The sequence below is a fragment of the Ovis canadensis genome, chromosome Y (assembly GCF_042477335.2).
Source record: "Ovis canadensis isolate MfBH-ARS-UI-01 breed Bighorn chromosome Y, ARS-UI_OviCan_v2, whole genome shotgun sequence".
Classification (NCBI taxonomy): Eukaryota; Metazoa; Chordata; class Mammalia; order Artiodactyla; family Bovidae; genus Ovis; species Ovis canadensis.
The window spans coordinates 4,635,758-4,658,946 of NC_091271.1; the positions used below are offsets into that span (position 1 = coordinate 4,635,758).

The following is a 23,189-nucleotide window of genomic DNA, read 5'->3' on the forward strand; positions in this document are numbered from 1 at the left end:
GTTCGATCCCTGGGTTGGGAAGATCTCTTGGAGAAGGGAATGGCAACCCACTCCAGTATTCTTGCCTGGAGAATTCTATGCACAGAGGAGCTGGGCAGGCTACAGTCCATGGAGTCACAAAGACTTAGACACAACCGAGCAACTAACACTTCAGAATTCAGTATCCAGTGAAGACGTCCTTCGGAAGTGGAGAAATAGACACGGTTCAGAGAGATTTTATATCATGGGACTCATATGTAAACATTAAGGGGCATTAGTCATTGACTAGAATTTCTAGAATGGCGATAAAAACGTACTGAAGGAGGAATCCTTTTGTTTTTGACTTTTAAAGGGAATAGTGAGTACATCACCAACTAAGAGTATTGACTCGGCTTACAGAGAAATAGGTGTTCTTTACAATAAATACGTGTCCTTATCTGACTGAGACTCTGAATGTGGAATGCAAGCCAATTCTTCCGCAAAGCGGATTTTGTAAACAAGTCATTTTCAATGCTTCTGCATAATATATGAACTCACCACCTCTTTGACAAGGTTCTCAATGAGTAAATGTATTTAATAGCATGTTTCCCCTGGTCTCATGCTTAATAAGAGATGCAAAGACGCGCCGTTTACAGAAACACGGGTGGGCCCAGAGATGATCGTACCAAGTGAAGGAAGTCAGAGAACGACAAATACCGTATGGGATCATTGCTACGTGCAGTGTAAAACAAACGGCAGAAACGACCTTATTCACAAAGCACAAACATCTGGGAAGAATGTGATCACTTACAAATCAAGTAAGTGACCATTTCACTGAGAACCTTTATCTGCAGAGTGCAAAGAAAGCTTGGTTCACTGACCGTATGTACATGCCTACTGTATATAAAATAGATAACAAGGACGTACTTGTACAGCACAGCAAACTCCACTCAATATTCTGGAATAACCTATAATAGGAAACAATCAGAAAAAGAATAAATACATGTATATCAGCAAATCAGTTTGCTGAACACCTGAAGCTACACAACACTGTGAAACAAGTATGTTTCAATAAAAATGTTAAAGTATACATATGCAAAGATCATCTTACAGTATCAATACTGTTTGTGGCTTAAAAAAATAAAGAGTCAACCAGTCACATTTATGTTTTATAGAAGATAATTTTAAGTCTTTATTGAGTTTGTTACAATATTGTTTCTGTTCTGTTTCGGATTTTTGGCCATAAGGCATGTGGGATCTTAAGCGCCCCAACCAGGGATCAAACTGACACCCCCAAGCACTGGATGGTGAAGAGCACCACCAGGGAAGTCCTTGGGATATAACATTTTTTAAAAAAGAGAATGATAAAATCATACTCACAAATAAAACAGAAACAAGAGTCAAAACTTTTATTCAATGAAATTAACTGGTGAGGGAAACAGTAACATGTTACAAGCAATTTCAGGGAGAATTCAAAGAGACACGTATACATGGCCATCAAGAAATACTGAGATCAATTAGCTGAAACGGTGCAAAACTGGTCAAAGGCCAGAAATAATCACGAACAATCATCACCGTCACACACATTTCTTTCATTTTTCTAAGACCTTACACAGTTGAAAATCAGCTTAAGACAATCAGTAACAGAGAATACTTGGGTGGGGGTGCCACCCAGTAGGAACACCCCGTGATTATATCATTCTCATTTTTCAATGATGTTCCCAATGCAAAAGGCTGAGGAAGTCTGTTGTTATCCAGTCGCTAAGTCATGTCCGACTCCTTACAACCCCATGGACTGCAGCGTGCCAGGCTTCTGGAAGAAATCTATTAGAAGGCGTTAATCACCAGCACGTAATGTCTGATAAACTGTTCCCCAAATGGGTTCTTGGTGATACCAAGACTGCATTTTCCAGTCCAATTCTATCTCCACCAAAGAGCGTATTAGAAAAATAAATGATCTTAAAGGAAACAATTTCTCTGAGGTAGAAAATGTTCTCGAACGTGCATACGCATCTCGACGTAAGACGTAGGCTACAACGATGTCCACACCGACAGCAAACAACGGATGATCGCGGTCACGGGCTCTGACCACAGGTCCTGATGTGAATTTCCCACTCAGATTACAAACAGAATGACCACCTCACTTGTAACAGTTGTTACTGCCCTTGAAGACAAAAACGCACTTAAGACTGATACAGTACTTTTGACGTCTATAAATAGAAATAAATATGTACCTACATATATATACATACAAGCACATACATATATGCATACATATTTTACAGTTGCCAGCCAGGGTTGAGAACACCAAAGAAGATAAAGGACGTGAAGCTAAATTATTCAGATTAAATACGATTATTCGAGTGAGAATCTTCCATCTTGTGTTCTGGGCTGGGTCTGCCTTCTGCATGTCAAGTGAGAGTTTGCAGCCGGTGGAGAGCGCCGGCCCGGCCCTCCGCGGGCTGAGAAGGCTTGGAGTTGAAGGCCAGTTCCGGGGGAGGTCTGGGCGCGGGGCTTCCCTCCAGCTCCTCAGGGCATCCCCCGGCCCTCTCCCAGCGGAGACAGCCGGGGCAGGGGCGGGTGGGCACCGTCTCAGTCGTAGGGAGGCAGGCCGAACAGCTCGGGCTGGAAATCCTGCAGGGAGCCCAGCACGAGGGTGGCCTTGGAGGTCAGGTCTGGGTTCAGCTTTCCGTCGGGGACCATGACCACCTGCATCCCGGCGGCGAGGGCCGCCTCCACCCCATTGGGTGCATCCTCGAAGACCAGGCACTGTGGGGCAAGGGAGGCAAAAAAAAAAGAGGGTTGAGTCGTCCCAGTCGGTACCCATGCGTCTCGCCTGGGTGGGCACAGCCCCCGTGGCTGGCGGCTGAGTCCGCCTGTGGGCATGGCCGGAGTTCTGCGGGACCCAGGAACGGTGTGGATGGGGGTTGCCCGGTTCATCACCCGTAAGGGGCAAGGAGAGGGCTGGCACGCTCCCCATCTGAGCGCGGCCCACCCTGGCACTTGACGGCAGGCTGGCCCATCGCTCTCAGCCCCAAAAGCTGGCACAGCTCAGCGGGCAGACCGGGTTCTAGACTCACAAGTTAATTTCACTTGAATCTTTAAGAAGCGGTTCCGTCGGAGCGTGCCAAGCACGAGAGGAGGTTGTGAAGGGTAAGAAGAAAGCACGCGGGTGAAGCATAAAGTGACCTCACCGCTGGCCACGTGTCAGGCACAGTGGGTTGCTCCTTAAACGTCACGCCGGGTCAGTGAGGAGCCCAGCCCCGGGGTGCGCAGAGCACGCCTCGGAACCGCCTGAACCCCAAGACCGAGCACCGGGCGCGGTACCTGTCCTGGCTTGCTCAGACACCGCCTCGAAGCGGGGTGTCTGTATCCCGAGGAGGGGGCGGGTGGTCAGCGAGACCCCCGTGCCGTCCTGCGACCGGCGCCCACGCCAGGTTCAGGGCAGTCCGCGCTCCGAGTGGGAGCCGGAGCCTGCCCGGGGCTGAGCAGGCCGTCAGCCTCACACCCCTTCCCTCCCGGGAGCACACGCGCCTGCCCAGTCTCCCTGCGCCCCCGGAACTCCCCACGGGCCGAGGGAGCGCGCGCGCGTGCGTGTCCGACTCTCTGTGACTGCAGCCCGCCAGGCTCCTCTGTCCGTGGGACTCTCAGGCAAGAACACGGGAGCGGGCTGCCCTCCTCCAGGGCTCTGCCCGCCCAGGGACCGGCACGCGTCCCTGCGCTGCAAGCGGCTTCTTCCCCCGGAGCCCCGGGCAGCCCTGCTGCGGGGCGCAGCGCCCTCTGCACTGCGCGTCTGTCTGCGGGGGCCACGCAGTCAGCAGGGATGCTCCCCGCCTTCCTCGGTGCGCTCCGCCCTGCTGCCTCCGCACGCTGGGGGCGGACACCCACAGCACTCACAGCACACACACAATACACACAGTACACACAACCCACACGACACACCCGCAATACACACAGCACACCACACCCACCACACCCAGTACACACCACACCTACAGTATACACAACAACCTACGATACACACAACACACAGCATACACACAACACGCGATATACAACACACCCGCAATACACACCACACCCATATTACACACAGCACACACAGCACACACAACACACAGAGCACACCACACACAGTACACACAACCTACTATACACACAACACAGCATATACAGCACACACGATACACACACGATACACCCGCAGTACACACAACACACGACACACCCACAACACACAACACACACCCGCAATACACAACACAGTACACACAACACACACGACACAACACACCCACAATACACACAGCACACAACACAATATACACAACACATACGACACACAGGTTACATACAACATAACACACCCACAATACACAACACACGATACACACAACACACCCATAACACCTGCAATACATACCACGCACACAGCACACACACCACACAGTACATACAACACAATACACACAACATATACAACATACTCACAATACACACCACAGTACACACAACCTACGATACACACAGCACACCTGAAATACACACACCACACCCATATTACACAAAACACACAGTACACACACCACACAGCATACACAACAACCTACGATACACACAACACACAACATACACACAACATTCTCAGAATGCACACAACACACCAGCAATACATACATAGTACACACAACACACATGATACACATAACATACACACAACCCACCCACAATATACACAACACCCACGATACACACAACACAGCCACAATACAGACAACACAGCCTCAATACAGAGCACACACAACACAGAATACAGCCACTCATACAACATACACACACCACACCCAGAACACAGAATACACCCAGTCACACACCACACCCACAGACATACAACTCAGAATATACCCACTCACACAAAACACACACCACACCCACAATACACACAACACCGAATACACCCACTCATACACCACACACACAATACACTCACACAGAATACACCCACTCACACAACACACACAACACACAACATAAATATACTCAATATAGACTCATAACACACATACACATAACTCACACACAGGACAGAATACACCCACTCACACAACACACACAAAACAACACCCCCCACACCCACAATACACACAGCACACAATATACACAATACATACAACACACAGGTTACACACAACATAACACACCCACAATACACAACACACGATACACACAACACAACACACCCATAACACCCGCAATACATACCAGACACACAGCACACACACCACACAGTACATACAACACAATACACACAACACACTCACAATACACACCACACAGTACACACAACCTACGATACACACAGCACACCTGAAATACACACACCACACCCATATTACACAAAACACACAGTACACACACCACACAGCATACACAACAACCTACGATACACACAACACACAGTATACACACAACATACTCAGAATGCACACAACACACCAGCAATACATACATAGTACACACAACATACATGATACACACAACATACACACAATCCACCCACAGTATACACAACACCCACGATACACACAACACAGCCGCAATACAGACAACACAGCCTCAATACAGAGCACACACAACACCGAATACACCCACTCATACACCACACACATAATACACTCACACAGAATACACCCACTCACACAACACACACAACACACAACATAAATATACTCAACACAGACTCATAACACACATACACATAACTCACACACAGGACAGAATACACCCACTCACACAATACAACACACACAAAACACAACACCCCCACACCCACAATACACACATCACACAATACACCCACTCAGACAACACATACACAATACACAACACACAATACAGACAACACAGAATACACCCACACAACACCCAACACAAACAACACACACACACACACAACACAGACTATGATTGCTTTTGACACCCTAATAACCAGTCACCTAATACCACCCCTCCAGCAGGAAATGGCTTTGTCCTGAAGTTGCAAACATCAACTACCGACCCATGAAAGCATCAGCCCTCCCGTGAGCCGCTGTTCTGACAGCGTCTTCCACTCTAACAAACTTGACTCTGAAGTATTCTAGGTCTGGAATGTCTTTTCCAACCTGCGCACACACCACAACAGATACGAAACTTTAACCTATGGGGGTGATGTCTGGAGCTCGGCACCCTTAGTGGGCACCCCAGGACACACTTTCAGGACATTGAGGAGCTCAGCAACCCACACTTTCAGGACAATGAGGAGCTTGGCACCCAGAGCGGGCACCCCGGGACACACTTTCAGGACACCGAGGAGCTCAGCACCCCATACTTTCAGGACAATGAGGAGCCTGGCACCTGGAGCGGGCACCCCAGGACACAGTTCCAGGACACTGAGGAGCTCAGCACCCCACACTTTCAGGACAATGAGGAGCCTGGCACCTGGAGCGGGCACCCCAGGACACACTTCCAAGAGTCTTAGGCAGTGGCTGGTCAGGAACACTCCTCTCACAGCGTGTGTGTGTAACTGGGCGGGTGTGAGGGAGAGGCAGCCCACCCACTACAGTGCCAGGCAGACAGCGGGCACCTGAGCGGCGCCTGCTATATCTGGGGCGGTGGCCGAAGGGCCCTGCTCAGGACTCGGAGCCACACAGGGGAGCACAGAGGCCAGCCAGCACTCTCCTGCCACTGTCCCCGGTGAGGGACCCGCACCGACCGAGGCTCAGAGGTGAGCTGAAGGTCACAGCAGCGGGAGGGCCACAGCGTTAAGGGATGGTGTCCGGGTCTCCAGAACGCAATGCGGAGCATTCTGGAGCCCTCACCAAGCTGAGGGCTCAAATATATCTGGATTTCATCTCCAGGAGAACACATGAGCTTAATTAAACTGTAGCTGGAGGGGTTTAATTTAGAAGGGATGACATTCGCAACCAACGACTGGGGAGGTGAAGCGAAGCGTTTCAGGGGCTCAGCACCCGGAGGTGGCGACCCTGCTCCTGCAGAGATGCTCAGACTTGGCGGGCGGCCCTGTGGGATGGCCCACGTCCACAAGCTTCACCCGGCTGCTCGTCTGAACCACCAGGGAGTCAGGAGGTCCCTGAAAGACGAGCATCGACAGAACTAAGACGGTCCACGTGCTAGCGATGAAGAATCTTGCTAAGGGAACAGAGTCTCCGTGTGATGGTGGTGGATGGAAGGGGCAGTGGATGGGATCAGGGAGACCCTTCGGAGGCAGCGTGGAGTCTGATGGACGACACAGCCCCTGTGGAGGCGAAGGGGAGTCCAGGCTTTCTGACGAGAAGGGCACTGGGGTCACCGTTACGGCGGAGGGAAGCAGAGCCTGCTTCCTGACAGCCTGGGTTTGAGGGCACTGGGGAGAGCCAGGCAGACAAGACGGGCCTGCCTGTGTCCTGGGGGAGCAGGACTGGGCTGGGTGTGAGCAGGGGGGCTGGGTGTGAGGTGAGGTGGCTGAGTATGAGAGATGGGCTGGGTGTGAGAGGAGAGGGCTGGGTGTGACTAGAGATGGCTGGGCATGCACAGAGGTGTGTGAGTGTGAGCAAAGGTGGGTGAATGTCAGAGGCAAGGGCTGGGTGTGACCACAGATGTCAGGGTGTGAGCACAGCTGTGTGAGTGTCAGAGAAGAGGTCTTGGTGTGAGAGGCAAAGGCTGGGTGTGTTTAGAGATAGCTGGGTGTGAGCACAGGTATTTGAGTGTCAGAGGCGAGGGCTGGGTTTGAGTAGAGGTGTGTGAGCATCAGAGGAGGTGGGCTGGGTGTGAGAGGTGAGGGCTGGGTGTGATCAGAGATGGCTACGTGTGAGCAGAGGTGTGTGAGCATCAGAGGCGGCAGGCTAGGTGTGATCAGAGGTGCCTGGGTGTGAACAGAGGTGTGTGAGTGTGAGCAGAGGTGGGTGAATGTCAGAGGCAAGGGCTGGGTGTGACCACAGATGTCAGGGTGTGAGCACAGCTGTGTGAGTGTCAGAGAAGAGGTCTTGGTGTGAGAGGCAAAGGCTGGGTGTGTTTAGAGATAGCTGGGTGTGAGCATAGGTATTTGAGTGTCAGAGGCGAGGGCTGGCTTTGAGTAGAGGTGTGTGAGCATCAGAGGAGGTGGGCTGGGTGTGAGAGGTGAGGGCTGGGTGTGATCAGAGATGGCTACGTGTGAGCAGAGGTGTGTGAGCATCAGAGGCGGCAGGCTAGGTGTGATCAGAGGTGCCTGGGTGTGAACAGGTGTGTGAGTGTGAGCAGAGGTGGGTGAATGTCAGAGGCAAAGGCTGGGTGTGATCAGAGATGTCTGGGTGTGAGCACAGGTGTGAGAGTGTCACAGGCGAGGGCTGGGTGTGATCAGAGATGGCTGGGTATGAGCAGAGGTGCCTGGTTATGAGCAGAGGTGTGTGAGCATCACAGGAGATGGGCTGGGTGTGAAAGGTGAGGGCTGGGTGTGATCAGATATGGCTGCATGTGAGCAGAGATGTGTCAGAGGAGGTGGGCTGGGTGTGATCAGAGGTGCCTGGGTATGAGCAGAGGTGTATGAGCGTCAGAGGCGAGGGCTGTGTGTGATCAGAGATGGCTAGGTGTGAGCAGAGGTGTGTGAGTGTCAGAGGAGGTGGGCTGGATGTGAGAGGCAAGAGCTGGGTGTGAGCAGAGGTGGCTCCCTCGGCCTTTTGTGGGGTACTGGTAAACCACAGCACTGGCCCAAGGCCCCACTGGTCTCCCGTGTTGAGAGCTGGCCTGCGCCGTCAGCCTTGACGATTAGGTGGCTAATGTGTCTGAATACATCCAGTGCTAAAGCCTCTCACCCAGTGGACTTGGAGACGGGGTCCCTGGAAGGCCTTTCAGGTGACTGAGTCCCAAGGGGGCCTCATCAGAGAGGGTGGGGATCCCTCGAAGAAGACAGGGAAGTCGTTCTGTCCACCCCGCCCTCCTCGCCCCAGAGGACCGCCCCCGTGAGGGCACAGGAGAGAGCAGGACGCCCTGACGAGCGCCCCCTGTGCTGGACCCCGGCCCCAGGACCAGGGGGCACACGTGTCTGCTGCTGCAGCCCCCACAGCCCCCCAGTCTGTGCTCCTGCTCTCTGGCCGCCGAGCACACTGACCACACGCCCCCCGGGGCGACCTTCTCAGCGGAAGAAGCGCCCGGGGACGTCCTGCGCCTGCGGTCTGCGCAAAGGAAGCAAGCGCTTCCCGGGTGACGCAGCTCCAGCGGAGCCGACCACGCTTCCTCCCGACCACGCTTCCTCCCACCTGCCTTGGCCGCGCTTCCCCAGCAGGCTTGGCCGCAAACGACGTTATCACAGGACGGACCCGCTGAGCGGATTTTCCCTCTCTGCCCGCAGACGCCGTGTACAGACAGCCTGGCGGTTACCACGGGAACTGATACACACGCAAGGAAACGTATGTTCGTTCGTGCACGCTCAGGTAGGTCCGATTCTTTGCAACCCCATGGGCTGCAGCCCGCCAGGCTCCTCTGTCCATGGGATTCTCCAGGGAAGAAAACTGGCACGGGTTGCCATGCCCTCCTCCTCCAGGGGCACTGGCAGGCAGGTTCTTTACCACTGAGCCACCTGGCAAGCCCTCACACCACACTGAGCCACCGAACAGCAACAGTCACGAACTCAGTAGGAGTTGAACCGGTGTTGTTGCTGTGGTTCAGTGGCCAAGGTGTGTCTGACTGTCCCCAGCCCCATGGACGGCAGCACCCAGGCCTCTCTGTCTACCACCATCTCCTGGAGTTTGTCCAAGTCTGCATCCATTCAGTCTGTCTAACCTAGTGTACAACTGATCCAGTGTTCCTCAGGCGTTCTGCTCACTGGCACACGCTAAGAAGTCTTTGCATTCAGCTGTGTTTTTTTAACCCTATAGGGTGCCTCCCACCCCTTCCCTGCCCATTATACACTAGTCCCAGGTGGCTCAGCTGGTAAAGAATCCGCCTGCAATGTGGGAGACCCGGGTTCAACCCCTGGGTCAGGAAGATCCCCTGGAGAATGGAAAGGCTGCCCACTCCAGTATTCTGGCCCGGAGAACTCCATGGGGCCACAGAGTCGGACACGACTGAGCGACGCTCACTCTCACTCATACGAGCAGCAGCAGAGCGAATTCTGCAGGAACCCGCGAGGGAGAGAGCAGCCGGGTGAAAGGGTAGACACTTGATGGGGTCCTGTGGGGAGCCAGGCAGACTGAACTGGAAACAAGACCACAGCTGTGCTTCACACACATTCCACAGGCAAAACCAGGGGTGCAAGAAGAGGTTCTTAGTGCTGGAACTTGAGTGAGATTGCTCCCATGCATGCATGCTAGGTCGCTTCGGTCGCATCCCATTCTCTGCGCCCCCGTAGACTGTAGCCCACCAGGTCCTCTGTCCATGGAATTCTCCAGGCAAGAATACTGGAGTGGGTTGCCATGCCCTCCTCCAGGGGAATCTTCCCATCCTGGGAATCGAACCTGCGTCTCCTGCATTGGCAGGCAGGTCCTTTACCACTAGGCCCACCTCGAAATCCCGACTGCTCCCAGACTAGCAGAGTCGTGTGTGTCTAATACATGTATATGCAGGCACGGCTGTTTAGTTAATTTATCAGAAATCCAAGATACAAGCCGCCTTGTAAAGGCCTGAAGTCCTGTCAGATTTTCATTCTGTGATGGCAGCTTAAGATGGCTGGGTTACATGGACACGCTGTCCTGATGGCCTCATGAGAACTCCCGTCCTCTGAACCGGCCGACACGGGGAGATTTCACAGCCACGTGTAGAGAACCGAGAAAGCCGCTCGGCAGGCATGCTGGCGCAACCACACCACAGGAGCCAGGCATAGAGGAGCTCCTCAGGTGATGCTTCCAGTCGGCTTCCGGCACATGACTGCACCAACTTACATCTTGTTTGATGTATGTGTCTGTGCATATGAATCCACAGAACCAGAAGCAACTCACGCCGAACACAGCCCAACAGAAACGTCACAGACAGACACAGCGAAGGGCTCCGGTCAGGTGGATGCTCCCTGTGATGGCAAAGGGAGATGGGGCAGGGGTGTAGGAAGAGGTTCTCAGTGCTGGAACTTCAGTGAGATTGCTCAAGGGTCCCTGCAAAGGGAGACGGGGCTGCCGCTGGATTTCCCGGCTTGAAATATATCAAACACGATGACTGGTGACACTTGAGGGACTTCCCGGGTAGCTCAGCGGTTAAAGAACCCGCCTACCAATGCAGGAGACACGGGGTCGATCCCTCAGATGGGAAGATGCCCTGGAGAAGGGAATGGCAACCCACTCCAGTATTGTTGCCTTGGAAAATCCCATGGACAGAGAAGCCTGGCGGGCTACAGTCCATCACGGGGTCCCAAGAGTCAGACTAACACATACACACACACACACTCACACACACACACATACACACAGCTATACTGGATGTGAAAATGGAGATGAACACCCATGCAGGTGAAGTGAGGAGAAGTGTGTGCAGGAGGTATATTTCATATGTCCTGTCCAGGAAGAGTTGTCTCTCTCCCATCGTTCCATCTCAGACAGCTGAGAGTGGGTCATTATGTCTTTAAATAATGTAATTACACAGCATTATTCGCTATGCATTCTAGGCCTATGGGCTGTAGGTGGCCCATTTAAGTTTTTTTTTTCATATGGGACCATTTTGAAGGTCTGGTAAACACTGCTTCTGTCTATGTTTTTGTTTTGGGGCCTTCAGGCAGGTAGGAATCTTAGTTCCTCAACCAGGCATCAAACCCACACACTGGAAGGCTAAGTTCTGGACCACTGGACCGCCAGGGAAGTCCCATGGGAGCCCATGTCTTCTTGGCAACTGGGAGCGCCCAGGCCTGGCCGCCTAAGTCACCCTGCAATCCGAAGGACCACGGACCATGGCCTTTGATCTCCGCAGGGCTGCCGGCAGAGCGAGGCGGTGCAGCCGGTCTGGGGGAGATGCGAGGGGACAAGGGCCTCCCGTTCGGGAGGTCACTGACACCACCCAGCTGGGGAGGGCCTGGGATGTGCCAGTGGCCACAGACCGTGGGAAGGTGCAGGTGGGATCCAACGTGGGCATCATGGAGCCCGGGAGGCTCCCAGGGCCGGCCCGAGACCAGCTGGTCAGAGGGGGAGCCGGACCAAGGGCTCCTGGAAGGCAGCACTCCCCGAAGCCAAGGGGAAGGTGAGACCTCTCGGGATGGAGGAGGAGTTGAGGGCCTCCAGAAATGCAGAGCTAACTGAGCAGAGGCCTTCCTGCTGGCCAGCCAGACGCTGAATGTCAGGGGAGAGGAAGCAGGAAGGGTTAGGGTTAGGGTTAGGGAGTGAAAAAACAAAAGAAAAACAGGGACTCCCTCGGGGGTAAAGGAGGGCCAGAACACGCCACAGGGGCCCAAGGATTCTTCTGAGCTGAAGACATTTGAGAATCAACAGCAGTGGGAAGAGGCTTTGTTCTAAACCCTCTTTATATTCCTCAAAGCAAAGGCTCCCTGTGTTAAGTGTTACTTGTAGAGTCGTGTCCGACTCTGTGCAACCCATGGACTGTACCGTGCCAGGCTCCTCTGTCCAAAGGATTCTCCAGGCAAGAATGGAGTGGGCTGCCATTTCCTCCTCCAGGGGATCTTCCCAACACAAGGATCATACCTGGGTCTCCTATATTGCAGGCAGACTCTTTACCATCTGAATGGGCTTTACCAAGCCCTCGAAGGCTCCGGGAAAAATTCAATTGCACAGAGACTTCCCTAGTGGTGCAGTGGTACTGATACTCGGAGCATAGGTTCCATCGCTGGTGGGGGAACTAAGATCCCATACCCCATGCCACGAGCGCAAAAGATTTTTAAAAAATCAGTACGTCCATTCCTTCTCTTGTGTTTCCTGCGTAGAGAAGACCTACAGAAAATAAACCCTACACAATTAAGAAAATGGTAACGGGATCATGTATTTCAATAATTACCTTAAGTGTGAATGAATTAAATGCACCCAGTGAAAAGTGAAATTAGCTTAAATGTAAATGAACTAAACACACCAGGTGAAAAGTGAAAAGTCGCTCAGTCATGTCCGACTCTGCGACCTCATGGACTATATGGTCTGTGGGATTCTCCAGGCTAGAATCCTGGAGTGGGTAGCCTTTCCCTTCTCCAGGGGATCTTCCCAACCCAGAGATCGAATCCAGCTCTCCCACATTGCAGGCGGACTCTTTACGAGCTGAGCCACCAGGGAAGCTGGAGTGGGTAGCCTATCCCTTCTCTAGCGGATTTTCCTGACCCAGGAATCGATCTAGGGTCTCCTGCATTGCAGGCAGATTCTTTACAAACTGAGCTACGTTCCAACCAAAAGATACAAACTTGCCGGGACAAACTTGCCGGGCGCATGAAAACAGGTACATCGGTTGTGCTTGCTCCATTCCGTGGAGGTGAAGGGGCGCTTGGAAGTATCAAAGGTGCTGACTGCCTACACTCGAGGGGCTTCTTGAGTGCGTGTATCCACCCCCACTTTCTACATCACTCTGCCTGACCCCCCAGATTGTATGTAATTATTTTATATTGTTAGGTTAATCGTCTTCCCATTATGGCTTGCAACTGTAATGATCTTTATTTATTTTTTTGTTTGGCTACTGACTGTGAAAACTGATAAACATCTTTCACTATTGCGATTATATGACTATTACTCACTTAATACCACTGTCTCATCATCGGTCAACAGGAAAATAATACGATTCTGTATCACCAAAACTGTATCACAAAAAACCATTTAACAGAAAAACCTGTAATCGCTTTTTAAAATCCATATGGCTGTCAGAATTAAATTAGAATTTTTTAAAAAATACAAATGCCCAGGTATTGCTTGCTTTTCTCCAAAGCTCCAGATCTGTTTCTGGTGAGCTGCCATGTTTGAAAACAACTGGACTATATGATGATCTTATACTTTTACCCAGTTTCTTTCACTTTTTCTGTTTCACATTCAGTGCTATTTCATTTTTTATGTTTTTCAATTTCTCCATCTCTCTTTTTTTTTGATGTTCTTTCTCAAGTTTTTAATCAAGCACAGTAGAAAAGCTTCGGTATACATATATACAAATAGTGCATTATAATGCAATAAATACAATATACTAGTATATAAATACAATATATATTGTAGAAAACTTGGGAATCTTGGCCTAATTGAAAAATTTGACATTTCGATTCCACTTGTTTGACTTAGTATGAATAGAGTGCTAGATTTCTAATTTTTAAGTCAAGTACACAGGCAACAGGCAACACAGGTTGTATAGCACAAGCAACTAGAGTCAATATCTTATAATGACCTGCAATGGAAAATAACCTGAAAAATAATACATATGTATGTGTGTATAACTCAGTCACCTCACTGTGCCCCTGAAACATTGTAAGCCAACTATACCTCAATAAAATACATATACAAAGAAAAAGAAATGCCACTGCCATAAAGCCTCTCCTTAGGATTTTCACAACCCAGGAACAATGACTTTTATGACTAAACGGAAGTCTGCACAGGTCAGCACCTGGGTAAGAAATCACCCAAACAGACGTTGCCATACAAGGACTGTATCTCCCATCCGTTCTCCTAAGAGCCCAGTTATGTTCCTGAAAGATATCTGTTCTCCCGGAAGTGCCCCTCTCTTTCTCCCCAAGCCCTATTATGATGGTCTGTAAACCCCAGCTTCTAAATGCCTCCTTGGATCGTATCTCCTGTGCAGTGCCGCCTTCTTAGGCAGAGAGAAATCTGTATTTTCTCTTGCTAACATCTTCTGTCCATTTAAGTGACACACCCCCGACGGCAAACCTAAGAGTGTACAGGAAAAGGTCCCAGAACAGGCCACCAGGACCTGGTTATTACTACATTTTTTAAGCACAGAAGGATGATACCCAGACAGCTTGGGAGGAAAGAGTGAAAACAATGAACACTAGCCCTGTGAGGCACTTCCTCCTAGTAAGACTGTGACCAGTGTGTGAGCGCAACCCCCCCCTGCCCCGCCCCCATACCACCTGCGCTCTCCTGCTTCCTTATTAGTCCTGAGGCACCGAGTGCCTTCGGTGACGCGCACACCACCGTCAATTCGCGCTGGCACCGGGGCTCTCTGCAGGGACTTCCTAATCTCGTGGCACGCCCTTCAACTGTGAGGCTCGACACCCCTGCGCGCTGGCACCTGCACTGCATCAGAGGCAGAGCAGCAGGACGCGCCCTAAGAGCTCTGTCGTGTCTCCACGGGCCTCTCTGCACCCGCTTCCTGGATTCGGGTGCTAAGTCACTCAGTCATGCGCAGCTCTCCGACCCCGTGGACTGCAGCCCGCCAGGCTCCTCTGGCCGTGGGATTTCCTACGCAAAAGTACTGCAGTGGGTGGCCACGCCCTCCTCCCGGGGATCTTCCGGATCCAGGAATCAATCTTACATCTCCTGCATTGACAGGCGGGGTCCTTACCACTGAACCACCTGGGAAGCCCCTGTATTCAGGAGACACACTCAAGCACACAATGATCGGGCTGCAGAGCACGGCACAACCAGGAGCCTGTCAGCACGGCCCTTCTTACCACAAGCAGCACGTCACCAGGGGAAATCCCAAACGCCTTAGCTGTAATTGTCTAGGAGACAGGACAAGAGAGGTTTTCATCTGCAAGGCAAACACCTGCACGAATAGACGCGGGTGCGGAACGAGGGCAACTGGCAGAGCCACCGGAAGAGCTGGGTTAGGCCCAGGCCACGCGCTCGCTCAGCTTCCTCTGACGCATCTGAAATGAACGCCGTCAGGGCGGGCAACAGGGCCGTTCGAGCTCCAGCCTGGTGCCTCACCAAGGGAAACTCCTGCCATGCAGGCTGGAGCCCCAACCCCTGCCCACCCCCCACCCCCACCGTCCATGGTTTCGCTGCAACTGTCCTCACGCAAAGCCAGCAACATGGTCTCCTTGTCGCTGCCTGAGCACACACTCGCAAACCTGCAAACACCGTGTTTCCGTGAACAGGCTGCCCAGCGAAGGAAGGGCTGCCTGGAGGTGGAGGCAGGCGGGCAGCGGCCTCCTCTTTGAACTCGCACGTCCACACAATTCAGGAGGTGATGGTCCAGCATATTGTCCTCTCAGCTGCCAGGATGGGCTGGAAGACAGTGCTTCTGCTGGGAGCCTCCCGGGAGGACCAGTCTGCCTGGGGGGCGGGGGGGCGCCTCGCTGCTCTGCTGGGAGCCTCCCGGGAGGAGCCAGTCTGCCTGGGGGGCGGGGGGGCACCTCGCTGCGCCAGGCTGATCAACGGCAACCTGCAGTGGATACAGGAGGTGGCCCTTCTAGAAGCCGCGTTATCACCTGAAGGGGTCGACATTAAGTGGGGCAGGAGGGGCGCCAGTTCTTAGGGAAAAGAACCCATCTGTGTGGAACCTGTAGCGGGACACTGAGCCCGCAGACATGCACACATCCTGATGTAAGAGGCAGAGCTGCTAGGACCCCAGCCCCTGCCCCATCAGCCCTGTGGCTTCAGCTCCAACTCTGCGGCTTAGCGGCTGGGCTGCGTCCACTACTGGGTTGAACTCGCCATGTATGGAAATCATTGTCCCTCACTGACACTCAATGATGCTTATGGCTGCAAAGTAAAAAAAAAAAAAAAAAAAAAAAATTTGGTCTTTGCCCCTGGTATCTGCCAGGCTTCTCTGTTCATGGGACTCTCCAGGCCAGAATACTGGAGTGCGGAGTGGGGAGTGGGTGTCCCTTCTCCAGGGGAACCTCCCTGACCCAGGGATGGAGCCCGGGTCTCCTGCGTGGCAGGCAGATTCTTTACCGTCTGAGCCAACAGGGAAGCCCCACTTTACCTTTCCCGCACAGAGCTCCTAAAACCCTTACCACCTCCAGGGCCGTGAGCCCATTTTCCACGCCATTCATACTAATCCCCTTCCAAGCATGCCTGAGTATCCTGGTCCCTAGATGGACGCAGGATGCGCGGTGTGTGTGTGTGTGGGGGGGGGGGGGGGGGGTTGTTGATGGGCTCCTGGTTGTGTCCCACCCCAAGGCTGATTGGAGGGGTGCCACTTGTAGCCCACCCCCTCATCTCCAGGGCCAGCAAAGGATGCATTTATTTACCAACAGCCAGTGAATTAACCGCCAGCAATGGAGCCTCCACAAAGACCCCTGGAAGACAAGGATGCCGTTGGCGCTGAAGACAGGCGGGTGCTGGAGGCCGGCGCACCCGAGTGGGCCTGAGCGCTCCAGCAGCCCAGCCACCCACCCCTCAGCCCACACAGCTCTTCTGCTGCAGGGTTCCTGGGCTGTATTTATATACATGTATTTGGCTGCACTACGTCTTAGCTGTGGCAGGCAGAATCTTCGCTCTTTAGCTATGGCATGCAGACTCCTAATTACGGCGACGGGGGATCTAGTTCCCTGACCAGGGATAGAACCCAGGCCCCCTGCACTGAGAACCCGGAGTATTAGCCACTGGGCTGCCAGGGTAGTTGCATTCGTAAGGCAGACCAGTGAAGGCGAGCACAGCGCATTCCTGACTTCTGAGTCACTCTAGTCAGTTACAACTGCTGGGGTAGAGGGGCTCTGTGGGATCCCCAAGCTTGTGCTCGGCCGGGAAGAAGTGTGAGCAGCCGGGATGCCTCCACTGATGGCTGGCGTGTGAAGCGGGGGCTGAGCCCCTAACCCGGGGTCTGCACGGACTGCAAGGAGCTCCTGGCGTAGGTGTATTGAACCGTGGGAGACCCAGTGCTGGTCTGAGACCAGGCAGAGGCTGCGGTGGGGCAGGCAGGGGTGGGGCTGGTGGTGGTGGTTTTGTATTTCAATTGTCGTTACAAGCTAATTGCAGCAAGTCAGGTCCTGAACCCCAAAAGCAGGCCATTCAAGAACGCTCCCTCACCTCAGCTGCCTCTGGAGCCGCTTTTGGAGGAACAGTCCTGAGGCTCTGATTTCTGTGGCACCAGGCTGGGTCCCAGCACCGGCTCCCTGGTTAGTGAGAGGCCACAACGGTGAGACGACCTTCCAGGGAAACGCTCTTCCCTGCACAGGTTCCCCACAAGGCACCTGATTAACGCCATCACCCTCGATGGATACGCGCCCTGCCTGGTGGGGACACCCTGGGGTCACCAGGAGCCACGCCCCTGGAGAAGCCCCCAAAGGCTCCGGAATCCACACCTGCGGGCGGCCGAGGCTCCGCCCCGCACCTCAGCAGCCCCGGTGCGCCATGAGGCACCACTGCTCACCGTCAGCCTCTCCCAGGCTCAGACACTTCCTCCCCTCCCCACGGGGGACCCTGCGTGATGCAGGTGGAGCTCCCCTGGCGGCCCTTTCCAGCGGGAGAAACACACAGAAGCCTGGCGACCGCTCAGTGGAAACCAAGCGCCCTCGCGCGCACCAGCTCGGCAGTGACCAAGTATCACCAAGAAGCGCGCAGGCAGAGCGGCGGCGAGGGTGGTTGACCGACGTCAGAATCACCGAACAGCACTGCGCGTTCGCGTCCGGGTCTGCGCGTCACAAACGAGGACACAGGAGTCCCATTGTCTCCAAAGGCCCCCCTTTCCCGCTCGGTGCCCATAAGCCGCGCTTGGTCAGCTCTAGACGCTCTGGGACACCCCCCAGCGGGCAGTTCCGTCCTGCGGGTCTCTCCAGCCAGGAGTTTCGGGGCAGCTGCGCTGCCCCCCACGAAGTGAAGGGCCCTCCCCGGGCACGGCGCTCCCGCTGCCCGCAGTGCCCTCGCCTCGAGTCTCAGGAGCTGCGCAGCAGCCGTCCGCGTGGACACAGAGAGCCCCCGACCAGCACTGGGTGTCTCCCCCGTTCCCAGCCGCGCCGCGTACCTTGTCGGCGGGAGGAGCCGGAGAAAAGCGGCGTGCGCAGGCCAGGAAGATGTCGGGCTCGGGCTTCCCACTCCGCACCTCGGGGTCGTCGCCCAGCACCACGTGGTGGAAGAGGCCGAAGAAGTCCTGGTGGCGGCTGGTCTTCAGCTGGAAGGACGCCGTCCCCGAGCTGGTGGCCACGGCGCAGGGCACATCGTGCTTCCGCAGATGGTGGATCAGCTTCTCCACGCCTGGGCGGGATGTGGGGGGTGGAGGAAGGGGGACCGTCAGGGATGGGGTGGGGGGCGGGTGCAGGCCTCAGGGGCGACCCTGGGCCAGCCCCGTTCCCCCCAGCCTGCGGCCTCGTCTGATCTCACCGCTGTCCTCACAGGGCAGGGGTGTCAGCACAGGGACATCTCCACTCAGCACCGACATGGAAAAGCAGTTCAGGGCTCGGCGATGGCCTTTCCCAGAGGGTCAGAGGTGACTACTGAGATGGCAGGTGCACTGCTTGCCGCGCCGGTCAGAGCAAGGGCCTCCCTGACGGCTGAGCCGGTGAAGAATCCACCTGAACACATCTACATACGATAGCTAGGACGTGGAAGCGACCTAGATGTCCATCCACAGGTGAATGGATAAAGAAGCTGTGGTACATGTATACAGTGGAATATTACCCAGCCATAAAAGGGAACACACTTTAGTCAGTTCTGACGAGGTGGATGAACCTGGAGTCTTTTACACAGAGTGAAGTTAAGTCACAAACAGAAACACCATTACCACATACTAACACAGGTATGTGGGCTCTAGAAAGACGGTGCTCACCGTATATTAACACATATACGTGGGCTCTAGAAAGACGGTGCTGATGAGCCTACCTGCAGGGCAGCAGGGCAGAACAGGCTTGTGGACACAGTGGAGGAAGGAGCGGGAAGAATGGAGAGGGCAGCATGGACACACGCACATTGCCGTGTGTAAAACAAGACAGCCGGGGAACTCTCTGTACGACTCCCAGGGCTCAAACTGGGGCTCTTTCACAACCTGGAGGGGAGGCGGCAGGGGCGTTCAGGAGCCAGGGACACACGTACACCTGATCCATGTTGACGTAAGGTGGGAATGAAAACAATACTGTAAAGCAATTATCCTTCAATTAAAAATAATAAATTAAAAAATAAAAGAATCCACCTGCATTGCAGGAGATGCTGGTTCGATCCCTGGGTTGGGAAGATCCCCTGGGGGAGGAGAATAGTAACTCGCTGCGGTGTTCTTGCCTGGGAAATCCCATGGACAGAGACATTGCCTGGTGGGTCACAGTCCCTGAGGTCTCAACGAGGGGCACACAACTGAGCCACTGAAGCTCTACTACCATCAGAGCAAGCCCAGGGAGCCGCCAATAAATCTGACAACGTAGAGGACACGGGCGAGTTCTTCTTGAAGAGAAAGAAGTTCTTTGGAAGAGTTCTTTGACAGCTCACTCAGGAACACAGCGATAATGTAACTAGCCCTAGATCCACGGGAAAGAGACTGAACCTGTAGCTAAGAACCGTCCCGGACCTGGCACCGCACGCCCTCGCTGGTGAACTTACCAAACACCCCAGGAAGAAACAATGCCAATTCTAAAGAAACCTCAGAAAATCACAGGGAACACTTATTTCCCAACCCATTTTTTTGAGACGGGCACTTTTCTGATATGGAAGCTGGAGAAAAGCATACAGAAAACTACAGACCCGTATGTCTTGTGAACACACACACTTCACCCAACTTACAACCACTATGAAAGTACCCTACTTGAAGAGTTGCTACGGGGTTCGAACCTGTTACTCGAAAATATTAAAAAGCCACACTATTTAATTAGCTTTCAACAACTAATGACCAATATGTAGAATTACATTAGCTAAATTTCCATAGAAAGCCTTCATGGAACTGGTGAATTAAAAGGATGAAAGCATGCCTATGACAAGTATACATCCGATAATCACCTCGGTCTGGATACGGTGATTAAAGCTGAGTATCAACATGACTTGCATCTAAAACAAAAGGTTCACGTTGTATGACCCAAGAGTAAACCAACATACTGAAAAATACGGGAGCATATTGAAATATATGCTTCCTCTAAAACCTACTGGAAAAAGAAAATTTTGCTGGAAGAGTCCTCTGATGCTACTGATTATAAAAATTTAAATATAGTTGACCTCATTTTTAGCTTATACTTTAAATATTTCTAGTTCTGTGAATATTTGGTAATGCACTAGCATAACGGGACAATACTATACCAAAATAAATACACACCAGCAAGCCTATATGGGAAAACAGAGTTAACATTTTTATCCATAGCGGAATGAAAGAAAAAGCTTTTGGATGACTGTTAAATTTTTTTTTTTTTTTTAAGATTTGTTGCTTTTATGTATGTATTTATTTTTGGCTGTATCGGGTCTTACTCATGGCACGCAGGATCTCCATTGCAGTGTGCAGGCTTCCTCCCTAGCTGCGATGCACGGGTTTAGTTGGCCCATGGCGTGTGGGAACTTACTTCCCAGACCAGGGAGCAAACCCGGGGCCCCTGGAAGGTGGATTCCTCACCACTGGAACCCCAGGGGAGTCCGGGAATGACCCCTTTTAAATCAGATGAGCTCCGTGAAGATGTCCGAGATGGATACAAACATAAGCCCAGAGACAGGAAGGCTGACCACAGCCCGTGGCAAGCAGACTCCGTCTCTGGGGCTCGGTTCTGTCCTGGGATATAGCAACGATTAGCATTCCAGGTGGTGACGCTGTGAGGGGACGCCTGTAAAACATCCCACCTGTAAAAGAGCACACAGCAAGGCAGGGCCCCACCAGATGGTAGTCGCCATGGTTGCTGCCAATCCATCAAGCGCAGGTTACTCATCATTCACTCAGGTCTCCTGATGTGAACATACGACTGCCCGATTCCTTCAAAAACTTTTGTGTCCTTTAAATACCGTATGCTGACTTTTTCTTAGTCTCTCTGCGAAGTAAAAGACTAGAAACCTGCCGGGACTTCTGTCCTGCACAGAAGCTCGTTAACTAGGTACATAAATGAACCCCAGCAGCAGACTGCTGGTAGTCTCGGGGTGCTCAAGTGGGCTTCCGGGCCAGGCACAGACAGATCGCTCTTGCTACAGAGAATGAGCACTCCAGGACTGATCTACAGGGAAGGAAAGAAGAAACGCGAGGAGGATCAGCCATGCGGAGAGGTGAGTGTTTCCACCTGACTTCACCGAGAGGCCCTGGGCTGGTGAGGAGAGAGACGGAGCCTGCCTGAAGCGGGTCTGCACACGGAAGAGCCAGGAAAGTGGGTCTGAACACGGAAGCGTGCAGAGGTCGACAGGGGACACGGGTGCTTTCAGCTGCTGCCCTGGAACTCAGGTGCTGGGGGGCTGTATCCAGCAGCCGCCCGGCTAGCTCAGGCGTCCTTTTAACACTTCACCCTGAACCCAGAGACACACTGTGGCCAGGAGTGGAGAGGACCCAGGGCGGGGAGACGACACCACCTAGGGACGGGCTCAGCTCGCCTCTCACCCCTGGGGTTTCTGACCGTGAGCTGACCTGGGATGTGGATGGTCTGTGCAGAGGTGAGGTCCTCACCCCTGGGGTTTCTGACCGTGAACTGACCTGGGACATGGGTCTGTACAGAGGTGAGGGTCCTCACCCCTGGAGTTTCTGACCATGAACTGACCTGGACCATGAGGGTCTGAGCAGAGGTGAAGGTCCTCACCCCTGGGGTTTCTGACTGTTAACTCATCTGGGACATGAGGGTCTGTGTAAGGTGAAGGTCCTCACCCCTGGGGTTTCTGACCGTAAACTGACCTGGGACGTGGGTCTGTGCAGAGGTGAGGTCCTCATCCCCGGAGTTTCTGACCGTGAACTGACCTGGGACGAGGAGGGTCTGTGCGGAGGTGAAGGGCCTCAGCCCTGGGGTTTCTGACCATGAACTGACCCGGGACAATGAGGGTCTGTGCAGAGGTGATGAAGGACCTTCAGAATGAGATCAGCATGAATTTAGGGTCAGCCCTAAGCCCAGTGGCACTTCCCAGTTGGCTCGGCGGTAAAGAATCTGCCTGCCAACGCAGGAGACACAGAAGATTCAGGTTGGATCCCTGGGTAGGGAAGATTCCCCTGAGAAGAAAATGCCAGCCCACTGCATTATTCCTGCCTGGAGAGTCCCATGAACAGAGGAGCCTGGAGGGCTACGGTCCACGAGGGTCAGCAAAGGAGAGCTATGTGCGCCTGAGCAATGCACGCGTGCACGCTCAACCCAGTGGCGTCTGCCCCTCTGCCCCAGCTGTCGTCACGCAGCCCCTCTGGCCTGGCTGGTGTGTAAACACGGAGATCTGCGTCTCACAGTTCTGCAGGCTGCGATCAAGACCAAGGCGCCCACATACCCAGGGTCTCCTGAGCGGGCCCTCTTCCTGGCTCACAGCCACCTTCCCCTTGTCCTGATGTGGGGGGGCGGTGGGGGGGAG

At 53.3% G+C, this 23,189-nt stretch overlaps 1 protein-coding gene across 1 annotated transcript in view; it reads right to left on the bottom strand.

Moving 5' to 3' along the window:
* Positions 1-1,352: 1,352 nt before the first annotated feature.
* LOC138929849 (pseudouridine-5'-phosphatase-like) overlaps positions 1,353-23,189 on the bottom strand; it is a 61,036-nt gene continuing 39,199 nt past the window's right edge. The window contains exons 3-4 of the mRNA XM_070289541.1: positions 18,730-18,959; positions 1,353-2,727 (exon numbers count right to left, since the gene is read on the bottom strand). Of these exons, the coding sequence (XP_070145642.1) occupies positions 2,551-2,727; positions 18,730-18,959 (407 nt within the window). The 3' untranslated portion in view covers positions 1,353-2,550. The remainder of the gene's footprint in view (positions 2,728-18,729; positions 18,960-23,189) is intronic.